Here is a 20,730-nt window from a genome sequence, read left to right as displayed (position 1 = left end):
GGATGCTGCTCCCCGGTTATGGCGCTCTTGCTGACATGGCCCATTTCCTCTGGGGCTGCAGCATCCCCAGTCACCGGCGGCTTTGATAGAGGTGCAAACATTTGGGGGCAAATTTACATAAAATACCGCGTTTAATCCCACTGGCTGCAATTAACATCACAGGCTTCCCCCCGCGCGGGCAGCGTTCTGATATGACCGCAGGGAGCCAATCAGGTGGGCGGGCCGGACACATCAAAGAGACTGTCCTCCAATCAGGTGAGCCCCCTGTCGGCATTGTGATGTCACCAGGAAGCTACTTATAGGGGGCCGCGTAATTGCTCCCCGCTTGAGCAGTTTCGAGGAGCGCCTGTCAGAGGTCAAGTGGAATTAACCCCTCCGCACCCAACCTGCGGATCCCTCCTCCCCCTGCAACTTCGTCTATACTCCCCTCCCCATTTGCAACTTGGAGCGGGGTCACCCTGGACAGGTTCTCCAAGGTGGAGAGCGTGGGATCCTGATACCCTGGAGGAGCTCGCTCAGTAAGGAGGCTCTCGGGCAGGGCGGGAAGGAAGGATGACCTCTCAGAGCACGGACAGCTCCGGCAAGAGCCTGCAGTACCGGGTGGATCACCTGCTAAGCGCCGTGGAGAATGAGCTGCAGGCAGGCAGCGAGAAGGGCGACCCCACCGAGAGGGAGCTGCGCGTCACCCTGGAGGAGAGCGAGCTGTGGCTGCGCTTCAAGGAGCTCACCAACGAGATGATCGTCACCAAGAACGGAAGGTAGGAGAAAGGCAGGCAGGTGGAGGTGGACCGTCTCAGGTGGACATGATCCACCCCCTGCTTCCAGTGACTTGCCCCACAGGAGCAAAAACTCATAGCATTTATTCCCAGTCCTCCTGTAGCTCAGATCACGGATGGAGGACATGCCTCCCAGGCTGTCGCGTCTCCGTGTCCTCCTGTTGTTGTCTTCCGTGGGGCACACCTCATTGCTGGCTGCCTTTCTCTTCCTCTTGGCCACCTCCCCTTCTGCTACATGTCCTCTCTCTTTTCCATCGCCCTTTCCCGCGTCCTCTAAAGCTTCGTTAATAGTTCCTTCTCGCTACTACTCCGTTGATCTATACACAAATTCAGTTTGCAATCCGTTCTGGTGAGCTTTTCAGGGAGGGCCTTTGGTTCTCATTCACCTCACTCTTCAATTACTTGCCCTAGACAGCTCAGCTTCGCTTCTAAGGTAGCGGCTGCTCTTGGAAAGCCTCCTTAGGTGTAGGTACTTATCATTGCAGTGGCGCGCTTTCAAGGTGAATTTTGCACGCACTTTTGGGCGGCCGTCCCTCTCGTTTTGCCCGTGTGCAAAATACACCTTGCGATGAGTCAAACTTGCGTCCATTTGCATCAGAGCGTTTGCTGCAAGGCAGAAAAGGGTTCCCACAATTCAGGTGCAAAACCAAGAGGTTTTGCATGGTAAGTTTGGAATGGAAACTTCCTCAACCCGCAGAGAATTCTAGGCAAAACTAAGGATGGTTTTCGGCTAAGTTTTATTCTGAGTAGACTCACTGAAATTAATGAACATGTCTCAGTTATGTCTATTAATTTCAGTGGGTCTGCCCTGAGCAAAGCCTAGTTAAATATCACCCTAAGCAACTGGTTCCAGACAATCCTTTAAAAAGAGTCTTCAATACTCTTGCTCCAAACATATTTACATAAAAGCAACACCACATTACATCTTATTGTCTGTAAGATGTTTTACTGATTTCAGATCTTGGGCCCTAGTGCTTTATGACAGTCTTTAAAAACGACTGCCTTCCACCCCTGACTATTTGCTCTGTGATGTTGTCTCCTACAGTTTATTGATTCTGCGAATTTCCCACCAACCTACACAAAGGTATTGTTTAGTATTTGGTTACTGGGTTGGAGTCTAACTAAGCTACCTGACCTAGGTCCCACCGAAACCACTGTGAAAAGTTATTCACGATTATGTGAAGCAGGGAACTAAGGTCTGGATCCAACGCTTTACAATCATTTCCAGAGGCGTAGCCTTTGTTAGTCCTTTGCAGCAACAGCAACAAAAGGGTCTTGTGGCACCTTAAAGACTACTATTATATGTCACCGTAAGCCCGTTAAAAACCAAATCGGAGAAATAACATAAACAAAAACTTCTCCCGTTTCTTGTTTACAAGCGTGCACATTACTCGCAATTGAATTTCAGTGAAATCAAAGGACCTAGGCAATGAGGAACAAAATGCAAATCGCAAGTCGTTTCAATGGAATTGGCTTCCATATAGTTTGAGGGCAATGGGCTGCTTACACCTCCGTGGTAATTTCCTAAAGACATTTGCACCTCGTCCCTAAAACTGTTTATTCGCCAGGAATTGGACGGATGCCGGCGCTTCCTTTCAAAATAAGGCGGCTTGGGGTCCCTAATGGACGGCGAGCCTGTATGGCAGATTCCGTCCCGTAGATTTCACTAAGCTTTAGTGGAAGCCAGCGGGAGTCGACCAGCCTTACCCCATGCACTTTTACTTGGAAGTAAAACCCAACGGGGCTTCCTTCCAGCCGTGCGTAGGAACGGCAGCCCAACAGCCTAGGCCTGTTGGGGTGAAATCAGACCAATTTGGCTTGAGTGAGGATTGGGGCCTGAAGAACCTGTGTGAAAGGAAGCCCGAGGGAGGCCTTGCTCTCCGCGAAGCCGGGCGCTCCCTTGGCTCGGGCTTTCCCCGCTCCTCGCTCTCTTTCGGGGCCCCGAGGCCTAGCCGGAGGGCGCGCCCGCCTCTTACCGAGCCTCTCCTCGCGTCTCCTTCCCTGCTGCAGGCGGATGTTCCCCGTGCTGAAGGCGAGCGTGTCCGGGCTCGACCCCAACGCCATGTACTCCTTCCTGCTGGACTTCGTGGCCGCCGACAACCACCGCTGGAAGTACGTGAACGGCGAGTGGGTGCCCGGCGGCAAGCCCGAGCCGCAGGCCCCCAGCTGCGTCTACATCCACCCGGACTCGCCCAACTTCGGCGCGCACTGGATGAAGGCGCCCGTTTCCTTCAGCAAGGTCAAACTCACCAATAAGCTCAACGGAGGCGGACAGGTGAGGAAGAACCCTCGGCAAGGAGGCCGGTGGGGCGGCCTTCCCTCCCTACCCTTCCCTCCTGTGGTTGCCCGCTTCAAAAGCGAGAGCGGTGCCACTATAGAACAGGCCCCATTCCCGAAATGGGAAATAACCTTCGCGCGCCCTTTCTAAGCACGTTTTCCCCACCCTGCGGACAGAACGCTGCTGATTTGCTTGGAGTTAACCTCGACTAAGCGTGCTTAAGGCTACAGCCTTATTCTCATTTCCAGTTCACGACACAGTGATGTGCAGAGGTCCAGTACTGAGAGGTTGGAGGAGCGTCTCCCCTTCTTCTGCACTATATGAGCAGGTTTCCAGAATTTGGCGTAGGAGATGCTAGTTACCTCACAGAATAGTGGCTACCAGTTTTTCTGAGCCTCCTGAAGAGATTGGCAGTTCCCAGAAAGAGGATCTGTGTGTGTCTCTCTGTGTCTATATTTTATAGACTAGAACTGGGGGGCTACTGTGTAAGTGTAACACTCCTCACATCAGGGGTCATGGTTTGACCCTTGTTCCCAGGCTGCAGTGTTACTCATTGTTACCCCTTTTGTTCATTTATTGCTAGCTGGTTTCAGGTGTTCAGTGACCACAGTGTGGGGACATTGGGGTCAGGCCTTCTGCCTGTCCCCTCTTCCAACTTCCACAACTTTGTCTGAAGAGACCCCATGCATAGGCACCTATGTAAGCCCAATTCAGACCTTTGGAGAAATTTGTGGAAGATGGCAACATGGGCAACTGGGCGGTCTCGTGTTGCTACCCTCCAGACCTCCCGTGGAAGAAGCACACAGAGAAGGGTTCAGATGACAATTGCAGGGTGCAGGTCTGTTCATGTGGAGAGAGGGGGTCCTTGAAGTATTGGAGTTACGGGATTTGAAAGTTTTAAAGGCCAAAACTAGCACTTTGAATTGAGCCCAGAAATTAGTTGATAGCCAGTGCAAAGTTAGCCTCTGATCATTCTAGTCTTTGGTCTGCCACTTTGGGATAAGAGTAACCAGTCTTCATGTGACTTTCAAGTACAAGAAGGATTAACAAATGTAACCTCAAAAAACTCTCTTGAGACTGTAACCCTATGCATGCTTACCTGGCAGTAAGACTCATTGAATGTAGGGGGTCTTCAGAGTTCACCTGAGTAGGCTTGTGCTGTTTAACTAAGAAAGTAGGTGGTAGCACATTGTGGGATAGAGAGCTAGCTCGACAATTGACAAATTTTGGAAACTTTAGAATAGACTCCAATCATCAGGAAAACTTAAGATTTCCATTGATAGTTTCATGTGGGTCTTTACTGTCATTTCTCACTCTGTATCCTGGATATTAAACCAACTTAATGCTTAATTAAGATATTTACTTTCTCCAAAGCTGGTAACTATAGTTCCCTAATTTTGATGAAATGGGAAACTGATTACCGTAATTAGAGGTTTCTTGGTTTGATTGCTTAACCCATGAATGGACTGTATGCACAGGCAAAATATTGGTTAATATCTCATCTTATTAAGCTGAGATATGATCATTTGAACTGGGCCATTATTTTAAATAAGGGTAGCGATTGAGCAGGGGCGTAGCGTGGGGGGTGCAGGGGGGGCCGGCTGCACCGGGCGCAACATCTGGGGGTTAGGGTTAGGGGGCGCAAATGCACGGGTTAGGGGGCGCAAATTACTTGCCTTGCCCCGGGTGCTGACAACCCACGCTACGCCACTGCGATTGAGACAGTTTGGTTGCATAGGGTTGTTTAAATCAATGTACTTAAATTAGTCACATTTATTTATTTCAGTAAGTTTATGCTGGGTATCACTTAGCTGTACACAAACCTTGGCTGTCCCCCCCCCTCATTTTTTAATATTTAAGCTAGTCAATTGTTCTTTATCATCCTTTAAGAAAAACCCACACCATATAGCAGTGTAATATCAAACATTCTCTGCTGCTGTGCCTGTGCTGACCACTGTTCTCCTAATATTGACAGATCATGTTGAACTCCTTGCACAAGTATGAGCCTAGGATTCATATAGTGAGAGTTGGTGGCCCTCAGCGAATGATCACCAGTCATTCTTTCCCGGAGACCCAGTTTATAGCTGTGACAGCTTACCAAAACGAAGAGGTAGGAACAAAACGAGGATGAGCCCTGCATGGATTTTCCTTCTTTGATGCGCCAAAGGACAAATTTGTGGCATTAAGGAAGGGGATGCTAAGGTGGTAGTGGGAAATGTTGATTGTGTACAAGAATTTAAAAGGATGCCGTGAAAGAGATGTAAGAATTGTTCATTTCCACCGAGAACTGGACAATTAAAAAGCAGCGGAGTGTCTGGAAGGTAGGTAAATTGGAAGAAATGTTGTAAGTATAAGAAGACTAAGCCGAGTAAGATTTGTGTATTGTGTATTTCCTTGTTTGAAGGAAAGAGGTTTTGAAGACAAGATTTGAGCAGCTATTAGCCAGAGATATTTAATCATAGTAGGGACAGCTGCATATTCCTGCCTTGCAGGGAATTGGACTAGATGATCCACACAGTCCCTTGCAACTCTAAGGAAGGGTTGACTTTATAACATGGGGGTCTGGACAAATAATTCTATATAACTTGTTTATTTCATACTTCTAGTAAAAAGTAACCCCTTTGCTGCATTTTCAGTTGAATGTCAAATGAGCTTGTTTAGTTAAAATTATCCTTTTATTCAGAAAAAGAAGAGCAACACTGCTGTAGTTTCTAACCTTATGCCTTCACATCACAGCCGCCCTTGTAGAAAATTCTAATCAAATGTTGGACTTTTTTCCAATCCCCCACCCCTGAACTATGTGGAATTTGTTTTTAAATAAGATGTGTTTAAGACCTTCATCAAATTTAATGTGTTGTGCTGAGCCAATGTTTCAGGCTAAAATATAATAAAACGTTCACAGATTTTCAATACATGCAAGATTTTGAGGATATTTAATGTAGAAAATAGTTTCAAGGTGACAGCATGATCAAACATTCTCCTTTTGAAAAACTCCCTGTAAGCAAATTGATTGACTCAAGAGAACCTTGATTGCGTACTGTTAACACCAAACAACTTTTCACAGGCTGTAAATTGAGAGATGATGTAAAAATCCATATTTTAAAATGTTTGATTGCATCCCCCCTGTCAGCTGAAAAGAGTATTGGAAAATCCCAAACTTGATTACTTAATGTGAGAAAATAACTATTGAAATATCAAGAGTAGCTTCACCATGGATTAATATGTGATATTATTTTATGTTGCTGTATAACTTTAACCTATACCCTAACGTAAAATCTCAGTTTCTCATTTAGAGTAGTGTAAAGGAATGTAAAGAATGTGATTGCTTAGTTGCCAAAATAGGGTAAGGAATGTTGCTTGGGTATGTTTATATAAATGTTAATCTTGCTTTATATGTGTCCTCTTTCTAAGAATGTAATAAGTAACCACCAGTCTAGCCTGTTGCGTCTGAATCAGTTGCTAAAGTTTAATGTAACTTATATTTCTAGCTTTCAGTATCCAATTAAACTCAGGAGAAGATTCAGGATTTGTTGTCATTACAGTTTCAGGGTCAACTTTTTATGAAAAGTGTTATTTTCATAACTGATACCAAAGTAGTACAGCTAATCAAACTGCATGATCAGCAGTAACTCTTGAGTATTGTTTCCCAAAAAAGCTGGAAGGCAAGCCCACCAAATGTATTTGCTTATTTAGGAAAATTTATAAACAAGTTAATAAAAAGCCCTCAAGTGGTGAATATAAAATTATATATATATATATCCAAAGATGGAAATGTGTATTTGCCTCTAAACACCCCTTTCAGCATAAATAATTTCCAAAACAGTGTGTGCGGGGGGTGGGGGAGTGGACATAGATTTCACAATGGTTAAATATCAGTGAGTGATAAGTTTTCAAATACTACATTATGTGAAACACATAATGAGCAATTAAGGAGCCTGAAACCAAATTGTTGACCAGTCTTCTGTTAATTCTGCAAGCAACACTTGCAGTTTCCCACATATGAAATTTTAACTTTTTGTGTTTCCTTGAATAACAACTGGTAAAGGTGTGGTACAAGTCCTTTGCTGTTATATTATGTGTGCTCGATTAATAACTCAAAAGATGTTAACTACTTTGTTTTTAATGTGACTGTGATATTCATCATCAAGGTATTTTTCACTGTTGTGTTACCCAGAAACCTGAAACTTTTTATAACTGTTTTTAGTGTACCCCCCCTCTTATGTACTTCCTTAACAGGATAATAAAACCAGGCATTTAAATCAGGCAAAGTGGGTGGGGGGAGGTTGTGGTGGAGAGAATGATTTCAAAGCATGCTGTTGCAGTGTGTGAGCTGTTTAGTTGCTGTTTTGTTAATTCAATTCTGAGCCATTTTCCCACTAGAAACCATTATGAACTACCCTGGGGAGTTGGTAGAAATGTTGTGTGACTATGAAAAAAATGTGTAAAAATGTCAATTTGAGACTTTTTGTTTGTGTTTTCTTTTTAGATAACAGCTTTAAAAATTAAGTACAATCCCTTTGCAAAAGCTTTTCTTGATGCAAAAGAAAGGTGAGATCTGTTGTCTGCTTTCAGTTGCATTTATGAATCATATTTCTGCAAAGAATTTAATCTTTTTTGGCTACAAAATATGATTTCTTTGGCAGAAGTGACCACAAGGACATGATGGATGAAGTGGGAGATGGTCAGCAGTCAGGGTATTCGCAATGTATGTCTAAGCTCTCTTCTGAAAATTATTTTATAGTATGCCTCCAAAATCAGTTCTCCTTTGCTCAGGTACCTTTTTTTGCTATGTATCTAAGGATATTTTAAATAAATATAGTGCAAGTCAAAGTGCTGACTTGTAAATGTGCCCTTTTCCAAAACGTTTTAGCTACTTTTGTTTCTTTTGCCTATATCTTCTGGTTTTGCATTTTTCTAATTGTGTGCAGTATATTTAATCACAAAGACCAATAGTATATTTTTAGCAGTTCTTATAGTGAGATCCATTAGTGTAATAGTGCTCAACCTTTCCCCCCTTTTTTTTCTTTGTCCCTGCTCCTTCTTGAACATTGAGGGAGAAGAAGAATCTGCACCCAGTTTCCCCAAAGCACACACTGGGGAACAATGGGATTGTGAACAATTAAGTAATATAATATGGGATGTATTTATTCACAACTAAGTTTTACTCTGAGTAGACCCACTGAAATTAATGGACTTAACTTAGTCACATTCATTAATTTCAGTGGGTCTGCTCTGAGTAAAACTTAATTAAATTCCAACCTACACTGGCAACTTCTTTCTTGAGCCAGGATAGAATTTGCATATTTCATAATGCCGTGACCAAAAGTAAATCTATGCTTAGCAACAGTCCATATCCCACTGAAGTTGTCACTGAAACTCTCCATTGCTTTTAATGGCAGAGGCCAGCATCTATAATCTTTGATGTAGGGAAGAAAGCATTCTGAGTGTCTCATGGAAGCATTTATATCCATGGAATTGAAATCCATGGAGCTGGAAACACAGAAGAACAGCTATGCAGTTTCGCTGCCCTAAATGAATAAAATGCAAACACTAGGCCAAGCATCTCACAAATTCTGAAAGAGGCTCTCTGAAATCCCATTGAAATCTATGAATGCTGGCAGTAGTGTAAAGTTTTTGGGTATTTGAGTGTGATGTTACCCTTGCTGGAAGTGGAATGCACAGTTTGATGACATCACAAGTGAGGCAATTTTTATTTATTTATTTATTTATTTATTTATTTATTTGTTTGTTTGTTTGTTTGTTTGTTTATTTGTTTGTCTGTCTTTCTCCCAAGTTGGGATTCAGGGCAGCTTACAACATTATAAAATACAGAGTCGTAAAAGAAACTAGTTAAAACTAATAATTGAAATACAGCCTGGATGTTTGAAATACAGTCTGGATGTTGGGGGAGGGAGGAGAACTTATAACAAGGATGCCATTTTTGTAGCTCCTCTGTAAATATAAGGATTTAGTTACTTGGTGCTCTGGGACCTCAGTTGCGCACAAAGGCCTCACTGCACCTTGGACAGGTCTTGCTGCTATGTCTTGGTCTAGTGAAATGTCCCGTCTTCTTGCAGTAGGTGGATGGCTGATTCCTGGAACAGGGACTCTGTGTCCTCCTGCCAATCCTCATCCACAGTTTGGAGCACCTCTGTCCCTCTCCCCTGCTCACAGTTGCGAAAGGTACTCATCCCTGAGGAATCACCGCCCTGCCCCTTATCCGAATCCATACACTCATAGAACCAATTCTCCAAGTAAGTTTTTTTATTTATTATTACTGGCCTCTGGTGGTTTGCTATTGTGGGAAATCAACTGGCTGATCAAATATCAACATGAACATACAGAATGGACAAAAATCTGTTCATAGTGCACTTGATGACTGTTGTCAAGAAGTAGCAGGCAGTGATTTGATTTATTTTTCACTCTGCCTTATTGCTTATTAATGCTTTGTGTGTGTGTGAGCCAAGTGATTTTTGTTTTACTTCTCATTGACAGCCTATTATTAATATCATTTATTGTTCATTCTCTGTGGGAGTCTAGTATATGCCTATTTCACAGACGTACACCAATGCTGGCAGTCAGTTAGAGACTGTCTGTGCCCACTGTCAAGTCCTTTCCTTGGCATCTACCTGCTGAACCAGGTATTTGAATCAAAACACTGGTCTGTGCAAAATTCCATCTATAGTCCACAAACAAAACCAAAGGAGGAAAACAAATCACTTTGACTCTCCCACCCACTGCCAGATATAAATATAAATATTTCTAGAGCATATATTTGCACTGAAGACGGGCTGCACTTCTCATACAGATGCTTTCCTTTACAGCAGCATATGGTGATAGTTCTTCAGCCTGCCTTTCTATGCTCCAATCTCATGACAACTGGTCCAGTTTAGGTGTCCCACCCCCAACAAGCATGCTGCCTATGAGTCACAGTACCGGACCACCAACCAGCTCCAGGTAGGCTGTATTCCCTGAGCAAGGAAGCCATCAAATTTCTATAATTTGGAATGTGACTTTTTCTTTAGGAAAACTGCTGAGAAAGTAACACTGATATTGGGTGTGGGAAATCTCTGGCCTGAAAGCCTAGTAAGGCCCAGCACACATCCCAGTTAGGCCCATTAGGCCATTTTCTCCAAACCATGCAAACCTGCCCCATACTTGATGTAAGTTGCTCCCACAAAAGATTTGGTTTTTTGTTTTGAGTCAGTTGACCTCATTGTGATGTCAGGTGATTAACAGGTGGGTGTCTCACCCACCTGTCAAAATGGCCTGTGTGTGTTGGGGTATTTGGAATCCAGCCCACTGGCCCGAATATGTTCCCTGCCCCTTACTTGCAAGGAGGCTAAAGGAGTTACCATTAGTTTTTTTTAAGGAGTGGGGGAATGCAACTACTTCTCCTTCCTATGGACTTGTCTTAAGGGCCTCTGATGAGGTGGGGTTTTATTTCCCTTTGAAGGATTTCCCAATTCGGTTGAAGACCCTAAAATTCTGCTGCGAGCCTAATCTGCATACTAATTGCCAAAAATGGGGAAAATATCATTCTAAGAGCTGTCAGGTATTTTATGTTCTATGGCTGCCAGCAGGATTCCAGAGGGACTGTGTGCAAGCAAACAAATTCAAAAACATTTCTCCATTTTGCAGAATGGCCAAATGTGTCAGTAGCATAATATAGGAATTATACACCATCTGATGTTGGAACCCAGTGTGACATCTTCTAGCCCCACTTTTGCAGCTGGGGCTTGGAGGCTGGAAGAATAAACTGTCCAAGGCTATGCAATGCCCACGTGACTGGAGAGAGTCCAAGTTCAACATTCTGTTCATGAGGCAGTACTGGGGCCCCAAGTCAAACTTGCATTCTGAAATCTCTTTCTTTCTCTTGCAGCCAGTATCCCAACCTGTGGTCTGTCAGCAACAGCACCGTTTCGCCTGTGTCACAGTCAGGTGGGATGCCCAGTGGGATAGGATCCCAGTTTTTACGAAGCTCCACGGCCCACTATCCCACCCTCCCTCATTCTGTCAGCACCCCTTCCTCAGGATCTCCATTGTACGACAGTGGGACCCCTACAGACATTGCCGACAGTCAATACGATGCATCAGTGCATGCTAGACTTTCTTCTACATGGACTCCCGTAACAACCCCTTCTATGTAGGCCTTTCCTTTTGACAAAGGACTTTCTAGCTGCTCTAAACCAGGAACACAGAAGTAATGTTTCAGGAGGGTAGAAGGAAAAGGCACAAAGTATGCTAGCAGTAATTGCTTTATGCTCATCTCAGTATTAGAGTGTAATGATAGTGGCACAGACACCTTATGAAAGCGGGTATGAAACTTGTTTGGCAGCAGGGGCCATGTTGGAGTGTTTGCCACCCCTTTTTTCCTCTCTGCAGTCATGAGGGCGAGAAATGTTGCCAACCCTGAGATACAAGGGCTCTCCCTTTTCAAAATAAGCCTTTTCAGTTTTCAAATTTCTCCAGAAGCAAAATGTACCAAAATGGGAATGAGCTGGTCATGGATTTTATATTTTTTTTACCTCCTCTGGGCTGTTTATATCATCTATCTATCTATCTATCTATCTATCTATCTATCTATCTATCATCTATCTATCATCTATCTATCTATCTATCTATCTATCTATCTATCTATCTATCTTTCTATCTTTCTATCTTTCCATCTTTCTATCTCATTTTTTTACTCTATTGAGGGATGAATTACGCCATGCATCATGTATGTATCTCATTCAATGACTAGTCGCAGAAGAGTGAGTGAACAACTAATATTGAGAAGTAACGTGCATGTTTTCTAGATTCGAGTGCTTGATCTGTGCTGGCTGTTTCACACGTGCAAGCCATCACTTGCATATTCATTGCGTGTGAACTTCCACTAAGTGATGACTTCTCATTTGCTGCGCTTTTATTGCGCTTTATCATTAGACACGTTTTCCAGCCCAGTTTGCGCCAGGCCCATAATGAATGGGTTAGGTGAGTAGTTCAGCTTGAGTGTAAATTGTACTTTCATACTGAACAACTTGAGATTTGGGTGGTGGCTTGACCTGCTGGACACTACAGGTGATATTTTAATCTGGACAGGAAAAGAATGGTTTGCCACATGTGGAGTGAAGTGAACTGGTCCCAACTGATGAGATTTCTTGTTCAAAATATCTAGATGGAATCAGCATTAAAGGACAATAGCTAGCTAGAATAAAAAGTGCACTACTATAATGGACATGCCTTGACCATATTATTTCCCCTAATTTGCAGATTTATGCACAACTATATGTTTATTTCTTTGTAACTTTTGAAATGACAATCAAAAAAAGCTCTTTCCTGCATAACAAATGCAGTTTTTGAAGTTTTACAGACCAGTTCTTGTTTTTTAAAGTGCCTCTTTGTATAGTGTGCTTTGTTCTTGTTCAGTGTAATCTTACGTGTTTGCTCAGAAGTAAGACCGTAGTGGGACTTACTGCGGGGCAAGTGTGCCCAGGATTAATTGCGGTCTTAAAGCTGATTCACTGCAATAGTTCCTGTACAAATACTTGTTTTGCCATGTTTACACATTGCATATACTCAGTGAGAAGCCATTGCAAGCAAAACAGCGAGAAGCAATCATCATCTTATCAATATGTGTACAAATGGTGAAACTGCTGTGCATTCATTCGCCACACACAATCGTGCAGGCTACCTGTATGTGGTTTTCCTATATGAAGTGATATCTGTTTAGGAAATTGGGGTGTGTCTTTGTATAGCTTACCCTTAAAGAGAGAATTGCAAATGATTTTCAGCCTATTTAAAGGGCTGTTGTCTAAGGGCTGTTTGAAGACCTTTAATTTTAATATACTTGAAACTAGGCTCAAAGTAGAAAGTGCACATTTGATAACCTTTTTTTCTAATTTATTTTATTTCAGTATTGTCCGCTGATGAGCAATATTTATTTGTTAGTATAAGCTTTTGTATATGTGTATATGCTTTTTCTGTGTACTTACAGAGATGAGAGTTTGTAGTCCTCCTGATATTGTTGGACTCCCATAAGCCCCAGCCATTGTTGCCAGTGATCAAGAGTTAAAATCCAGCAACCTCTGGAGGGCCACAGACTCCTCATCCTTAGTTTACTGTATCTTAAGACAATCACCTGGGGGACACTTCTCCCAACAACACTTTTTGAATGTGTCAGAATGGTGCTGCTTTTTCAGGTTGTTGTCTTGGGTCTTATAATTCCATTCATATTAACAGAATTTTGCATCCTCAGAGGACTGGAGACAAATTCCACCATAGGCCAAGGTGGTGGAGGGCTTTAATTTCATTGCTTACAAACTGCTAGCAACAAGAAAGCCAACCCCATTGTGGCCATTAATTGATGTTATGCCATATGTCAATATACTGTAAATAAGCTCTGATGTTTTATTGTGAAAGCTAAATCTTGTAAATTAAGTCTATGCAATTATTATTTAGTGCCTTCTGTTAGGTTGTTAGCAATACTGTATGTAATTGTGCTTTTATCATTTTAAATGTATTCAGTTAAACTGCAAAATAAAGTAGTATATTTCCTTAATAAACCAAATGCTTAGCTGCCAGTTGCTGCGAATACTTCACTTGTGTCACACTAACAAATAGATTACTTTATCGCACAAGAACCTCTAGACTGAAACAACTGGATGATACTTATTATTGTACTACTGCATATGACAGAAGCCAAAGACAGAGACTGTACCCAACCGTAGCCTGCAAGGATGCAACACTACAACCAAGGTGCCTGAGTTTCTGCAACTTGACTGAATTGTTTATTACTTGCAGTAATTTGATGGAACATTTGTTTCATAGCTAGAATGTTATATTCTGTGGGCAGCAACAATATTTTTTTAATATGCAGTGCATATGCCCATACTTACCTTTCTTGGCTAAAATGGATGGACTGGGCAACCATCAGATTTTCAACCCTCAGTTCCCAGTGGCATACCTCCTTATTCTCATCTTCCAACAAAATCTCTTTTGAGGATCAGTATGCATCTTAGCAACCAGTGCTAATGGAAATGTTACTCATATATTGTTGTTGGCATCTGTCTTGAGAGACAATGGAGTGCGCCTCCGGGGGGGGGGAGTCAAACTGCTGCATTAGCAGCACTGAAGTGACCTCCCTGGGGCACAAGCCTGGACAGTATGTATGGAGGTCCTGGGCTACCCAGATGACAAGACCCTCCTCTTGGCCTTGCTGGTGTGGCCCAAAGGAAAGCAGAGCAATGTGTTTCACACCAGCTTGGTTGCAGGAGTTGCCAGAAAGAGATTTACAAGGCACCATCCAACCGCCTTCAGGACTACACTCCAAAGTTGTACAGGGTTTACTCCTTAGCCTTTTCTTCTCTCAAAGATGTCCCACAAAACAGTGGAAGCTTAAGATCAAAGTTTTCTTTCTCCTGGATGGGCTACCTTCCCAGGTTGATGAGCCCCATCTGCCCTGCACTTCCTTCTACAGCACATGCAGAGGGAAACTGCCTTCTGGACTGTTGGACCCACCATTGGTCTCATCCCCCAGAGCCTGCCTTCACATGCAGGGGAGGTCCCTAACTCACTGAGGGTTTGAGACCCCTCATCTACCCTCACTTGATTTAGCCAGTCAGTCAAAGCTGTTCCAAGGGCGTGGCCACTGTTGCACACTGACAGCTTCTAGGAGCCACAAGTGAGAGATGAGTGCAGGGTGGGGAACAAGGGTGGACAAACTACCCCAGAAGGAGTACAATGTGTCCCCCACCGGAGGTACAACCCATCCCTTAACACCTCAAATACCCCAACTCATTCCATAATGTCATAAAATATAAACTCAACTTTCCAAACTAGATCCATTCAAGACCAGCCTTTTTCTGCTAGTTCCTCCATGCTTTTGTTTACCCAGAGAGTCTCTCTCTCCCCATGTAGCAAGCAATTTTATCAAAGAAGACTCGGTGAAAGAGAGTGTGGCTGTCACAGGCATCCTTTGCTTCCCATCACCCCCTGACTGCTCTGCTAGTGACACCTGTGGTGCTGTGGTCTAAACCACCGAGCCTCTTGGGCTTGCCATTCACCCCGTAATGGGGTGAGCTCCCGTTGCTCTGTCCCATCTCCTGCCAACCTAGCAGTTCGGAAGCATGCCAGTGCAGGTAGATAAATAGGTACTGCTGCAGCGGGAAGGTAAATGGCGTTTCTGTGTGCTTTGGTTTCTGTCACGGAGTTCCATGGGACGTGAAGAGGTTTAGTCATGCAAGCCACATGACCCGGAAAGCTGTCTGTGGACAAACGCTGGCTCCCTCAGCCTAAAAGCGAGATGAGCACTGCAACCCCATAGTCTCCTTTGACTCGACTTAACTGACCACGGGTCCTTTACCTCTCTTTTTTTTAAAAACCCTTTTAGTGCTTGCTGAAACAGAAGCTCAGAGGAGTTTTGAGGTCAGACCTAACTCAGCAAACAGATAAACAAGCTCAAATGCTCCCTCTCAGTTTGACTCATGTGGAGGGGATGTTCTCAAAGCTAGGCCTGCACCAACAGTACTCTACATCAAGCCCAAGCGCTTTCTCACCCTGCTTTAAGTAAGAGGGAAAATAAAAGAGACAGTGTTCTGCTAAACGGGTTGCCAGAATTCATCTTCAACAAAGTGCTTGTGTCTTTATGGGCAGAATGGTGAGACGTTTGTCTCATCTGGGTTCATTGTGAAACATGTGGATGTGCTCTTAAGTCCTCTTAAGCCTCCACAGTTCAGGGAGCCTTCTTCTGGAAGACAAGCACACTCTGAGCTAGAGGACTACAAGTCACTGGGTAGTTGTACAACCACCACTCTGTCTCCCAGTAAGAACATCATGGCAAGGGGTACGTTTCCCTTTTTGAAGCAAGCCCTTGCTTTGCTCCAAGTTTCCGACCCCAAGTATCAGTCAGAGAAGAAGTCGCTGCAGGGAGCTAGCTCTCCACCCGAAAGAACGCTCTGCTGCAACCACCAGTGGCCCTGAGATTGCAGAACTGCAGGGAAACATAATCCAGCCCCAGTAATAGGCCAGAGGACTAATGGCTGTTTGCACAGCTGTGTGTGCATAGTTGTGGTTGTTTTTAATTTAGATTTATTTTGGAGATTTCCAAACTGATCAAAGAGCTCTCCAAGCAGCATTGTTGCAAGCACTGTAATGCGCTGTAAGCACTGAATATGGTTCTGTTGAAAAGACATATATATATATATATATACATCTTCAAAAAAAGAAATACTCCACTCAACTCCTCAAAGAATTTCCCCAGGTCTCACTCAAGCAAGATGAAGTGGATGTTCTTGATATAACAAGTGACTGCCTCTGCTAGCCATGATAGCTATATGGAACCTCCCTAGGCAGTCTGCCATTGAAGGCCTGTTGTGACTGAATAACAAAAGAAGAGGGACCACATGTCTTCCTTGCAGGCTTCCCATTGGCACCTGACTGGTCACTCTGGAAAAGGGGTTGCAGGATTACATGGATCTTTGGTCTGATCTAGCAGGGCTCTCCCTATGTTATCATGTTCCCTCACAACAGTGATCTTCTATGCTGCTTCAGAAACTTTAAAAATCTCCCTGATTCTTAGAAGCAGTTCAAGTCTATATTAAGTACTGTTGCTGAATTCACAGAACTTTTATTCTTTAACTTCTAAGCATCCTTGTCTCAACGCAATTTTATCAAGGGTTACAACTTCTGCAAGTTTTACAAGTTTAAACAAACCACACCACATAAATATTAGCAGAATGCTCTGCCCGGTGGCAAACATGGTAAATTGCTGATATATAATAAAATCAGAACTGTTTGCACTAATTCCTAATACATTCTGTAAATTATTGATTTGTTTGGTAAGAACCATTTGCTTTTGCTGTACTCAGTAAGATTATTCCATCTTACCAAAAAGCTATTTTTGTTTTTGTTCCCTAATTCTAAGGTAATGTGTTAGTTTACTAATAGTGGGGAGTTCCCATAATTTATCCATCCATTCTATGCTAGATGATGTATTTGCCAATCTCCATGGCTTTGCAAAAGGTATTCCAGCTGCAGGTAACATATAGGAAACTAGTTCTTTACATTGGCGGCTGAGTAGAACTTTGTCTTGCAATTTTCTGGATTGTAGCTCCTGTGTTGAGCCAAGTTTCACTGAAGTCCAGAGGGCTCCCTTCCATGTTTGGTTTTAGAGCTGGGGTGTAAGCAAACAAACAGGATATTTTCATTCCTTTAAACCCAGCAGAGCTCTCAGTGGAATGTAGTGTACTATTCAGTGGAGGAGGGTGAGGAATTTGGGAGCAAAGAAGCTATAGCTTTAATAGCATTCTTATTTACAATTGTTGACAAGTCTTTTCACAAAGTTTATATAACTTTTGGAAGCTTCTCAAACTTGCTGTCAGGTAACTTGTTCAGATTACACACACACATGCTGAAAGAACGTGTACATTTTGTTGTTTTTGCCAGGGCACAAAGCCTAGCCTCACTCCCCACTGCTGATGTAAGGTAAAGGTAAAAAAGGTAAAGGACCCCTGGATGGTTAAGTCCAGTCAAAGGCGACTATGGGGTGTGGTGCTCATCTTGCTTTCAGGCCGAGGTACCCGGCGTTTGTCCACAGACAGCTTTCTGGGTCATGTGGCCAGCAGGACTAAACCGCTACTGGCACACGGAAGACTGTGATAAGTGCCAGAGTGCATGGAAATGCTGTTTACCTTCCTGCTGCAGTGGTACCTATTTATCTACTTACAGTGGTGTGCTTTTAAAGTGCTAGGTTGGCAGGAGCTGGGACAGAGCAACGGGAGCTCACTCTGTCGTGGGGATTTAAACTGCCGACCTTCCAATTGGCAACCCCAATAGGCTCAGTGGTTTAGGCCACAGCGCCACCTTTTACCACTGATGGTCATGTTCTACACATGTATCAGTGTATGCATATAGATCTCTTCTACATGAGGATCCCCCTCTCATCTCAGAGTTCTATGCTCTACACATGTATTGATGTATGCACATAGATCCTGACAGGGATCCGCTACATATAGAGGAGTTCTATGTAGTACACTTGCAAGCATGTAGAGCGCTGTGTGTGTGGCCATTGAAACATCAGCAGCAGGGGCAGGAGTAGCTTGCACAAACCCACCACTGTCCACCAGATGTTCCTTTAGAATGGTGTATGTGTGAGTGTGTGTGAACCTGCATTGCGACCAAGTTTTGGTTCTGTAATGGAACCTTGCATTTAGACCAATGCCAATCAGGAGACAAATGTTGAGCCCTATACCTTGGGGGCTGTTTCCTTGCTGATCGGTCAATTACAGACGCCAAAAATAGAATGCAGGCAAAGAAAGCCATCAAGGCAGATGCTCTAAGCACACGAGGCAGCGGCTTGGCCAAAGCAGCTGGGCAATCTGATGGTCTGACTTCAGCAATTACTTCTCTATGTATTTTTCCTTATGAGCAAATTCTTCCAGCGTAGGTGAGGAATGGCATTCATCTTTTGACTGCCTACCTCTGGGAACACAAACTGCTCGAGGATGCCAGCAAGTGCCTGACCCTCCTCCATCTTTGGCTGTCAGAAAACAGCTGCAATTAAACACCCTGAGAAAAATGGCCTGTCAGGTGATTAAATGGATGTTTGTCTGCATCCAGTCTATTTTTTTTTTAAGTCATGGGTTCACTTTCATGAGTAGTCTTGTAGGGGGCAAAGGTTAACAGGCCATGAAAAGCAAACTAGTCTATCCATAAAAGCTAAGAGAATAATTCATAATGGATCACTTGTTGAATGTTACCAATTGTCCTGCTTGTGAGCAGTCTAGGGAATCCTTTTGTGAATTTACTTTTCAGTCATTTGCTGTTCCAGGCATCAGTTTATGATAATTCTTCCAGTGTGAGGCAATAACTACACATAATCCACACAGCAGAGCCCTGGTGCTCATTATTTTATTATTATTTGTGGAAGATAAAGCTATCAACGACTGCTAAACATTATCTCAGTTGGTTGGAGTGTGGTGCTGATAATGCCAAGGTCGCGGGTTCAATCTTAACCTGCATATTCCTGCACTGCAGGGGGTTGGACTAGATGGTCATCAGGTTCACTTCCAACCAGAGGTGCCAACTTGAATAATTGATCAGGCATAATTGATCACAATTATGGAAAAAATATGGTCTGAGGCTCAACATCAAAAAAACGAAGATCATGGCCACTGGTCCCATCACCTCCTGGCAAATAGAAGGGGAAGAAATGGAGGCAGTGAGAGATTTTACTTTCTTGGGCTCCATGATCACTGCAGATGGTGACAGCAGCCACAAAATTAAAAGACGCCTGCTTCTTGGGAGAAGGGCAATGACAGGCCTAGACAGCATCTTGAGAAGTAGAGACGTCACCTTGCCAACAAAGGTCCGTATAGTTAAAGCCATGGTTTTCCCAGTAGTGATGTATGGAAGTGAGAGCTGGACCATAAAGAAGGCTGATCGCCGAAGAATTGATGCTTTTGAATTATGGTGCTGGAGAAGACTCTTGAGAGTCCCATGGACTGCAAGAAGATCAAACGCATCCATTCTTAATGAAATCAGCCCTGAGTGCTCACTGGAAGGACAGATCGTGAAGCTGAGGCTCCAGTACTTTGGCCACCTCATGAGAAGAGAAGACTCCCTGGAGAAGACACTGATGCTGGGAAAGATGGAGGGCACAAGGAGAAGGGGGCGACAGAGGACGAGATGGTTGGATAGTGTTTTCGAGGTTACCAGCATGAGTTTGACCAAACTGCGGGAGGTAGTGGAGGACAGAGGTGCCTGGCGTGCTCTGGTCCATGGGGTCACGAAGAGTCGGACACGACTGAACGACTAAACAACAACAACAATTGATCACATGACATGGTGCACACATGGCAATGCCCATCAACTATGGGGGCCCCCTCAAATATTTTATTGAGAGCATTGAAGGGACCTTGGCCTCTGGGAGTCAGGTCTGTAATTCTGTGATAGCTAGGTTCTACTTCCACTGTCAAAGGCGCTGGCAGTATGCCTCTCTATACCAGTCACTGGAAATCACAGCTGGGGAGAAGGATGCTATGCTCACGTCTAGTTTGCAAGTTTCCCACAGGCATCTGACTGGCCACTGTGAGAACAGGGCTAGATGGGCCTTTGGCCCAATCCAGGCAGGCTCTCCTTGCATTCTTGCAGTGCTCAGAATCTCTGACCATTGACCATGCTGAAGGGCTGGGAACTGGAGTCTGCAAGCTGGTTCTGGCCCTACCTACCATTGATCTCTTTCCCTTCCACCTACCAGTCCCAATGGCCACAGGGCTCTTCCCTACAGTAAGCTGTTCTGAAGAACAACCTTTTGGCAGTGCCCCATTGGCCCTAATGGCCCAGCCTCCACTAGTCCATCATGATTGACTGAGGACACACCAATTTCTGTGTGTCCTCAATCAGCCTTCCTTCATCTCCCGTCTCACCAGATTTTGGCTCTCTTTCACTAACACACTAGTTTAGATCAGTTTACAGAATGTTCTCTCCCCCCCCGCCCAATTCCTTAATTTGAATGGGACCAGAGAGAACATGATCTGAGCATTGCTAGTACAGCATGTTACCAACATAATTATGAGAGCTAGCAAGCTTTGGACAACGAAGATGGAAATTATGTGAATTACCTAACACTTGTAATACGTGCCTGGAATCAAGGTTGGAAATTTACAAAAATGTTTCCACAGTGCTGATTGAATA

At 43.8% G+C, this 20,730-nt stretch overlaps 1 protein-coding gene across 3 annotated transcripts; it reads left to right on the top strand.

Moving 5' to 3' along the window:
- Nucleotides 1-310: 310 nt before the first annotated feature.
- On the top strand, nt 311-11,653 carry TBXT (T-box transcription factor T). 3 transcript variants are annotated; one of them, XM_053382375.1, is made up of 8 exons: nt 311-758; nt 2,787-3,051; nt 5,030-5,164; nt 7,541-7,602; nt 7,698-7,759; nt 9,132-9,308; nt 9,882-10,011; nt 10,937-11,653. In XM_053382375.1, the coding sequence occupies exons 1-8, from the start codon at nt 553-555 to the stop codon at nt 11,202-11,204; spliced, it is 1,305 nt and encodes a 434-aa protein (XP_053238350.1). In that variant the 5' UTR covers nt 311-552; the 3' UTR covers nt 11,205-11,653. The 3 variants fall into 3 exon arrangements, with proteins under 3 accessions (XP_053238350.1, XP_053238349.1, XP_053238351.1); XM_053382374.1 differs by having other exon boundaries at nt 9,879-10,011; XM_053382376.1 differs by lacking the exon at nt 10,937-11,653 and adding an exon at nt 10,787-10,923 and having other exon boundaries at nt 9,879-10,011.
- The last annotated feature ends 9,077 nt before the right edge of the window (nt 11,654-20,730 follow it).

This window comes from Podarcis raffonei, chromosome 3 (genome assembly GCF_027172205.1).
Source record: "Podarcis raffonei isolate rPodRaf1 chromosome 3, rPodRaf1.pri, whole genome shotgun sequence".
In the NCBI taxonomy this organism is placed as follows: Eukaryota; Metazoa; Chordata; class Lepidosauria; order Squamata; family Lacertidae; genus Podarcis; species Podarcis raffonei.
This window is presented reverse-complemented; position numbering and strand designations above follow the sequence as displayed.

Bases quoted from the DNA above. Each gene is read 5' to 3' on its own strand.
- TBXT (XM_053382374.1), top strand. From the start codon at position 553: ATGACCTCTCAGAGCACGGACAGCTCCGGCAAGAGCCTGCAGTACCGG. The intron at 759-2,786 runs GTAGGAGAAAGG...TCCCTGCTGCAG, and splicing joins ATCGTCACCAAGAACGGAAG to GCGGATGTTCCCCGTGCTGA. The intron at 7,603-7,697 runs GTGAGATCTGTT...TTTCTTTGGCAG, and splicing joins TTTCTTGATGCAAAAGAAAG to AAGTGACCACAAGGACATGA.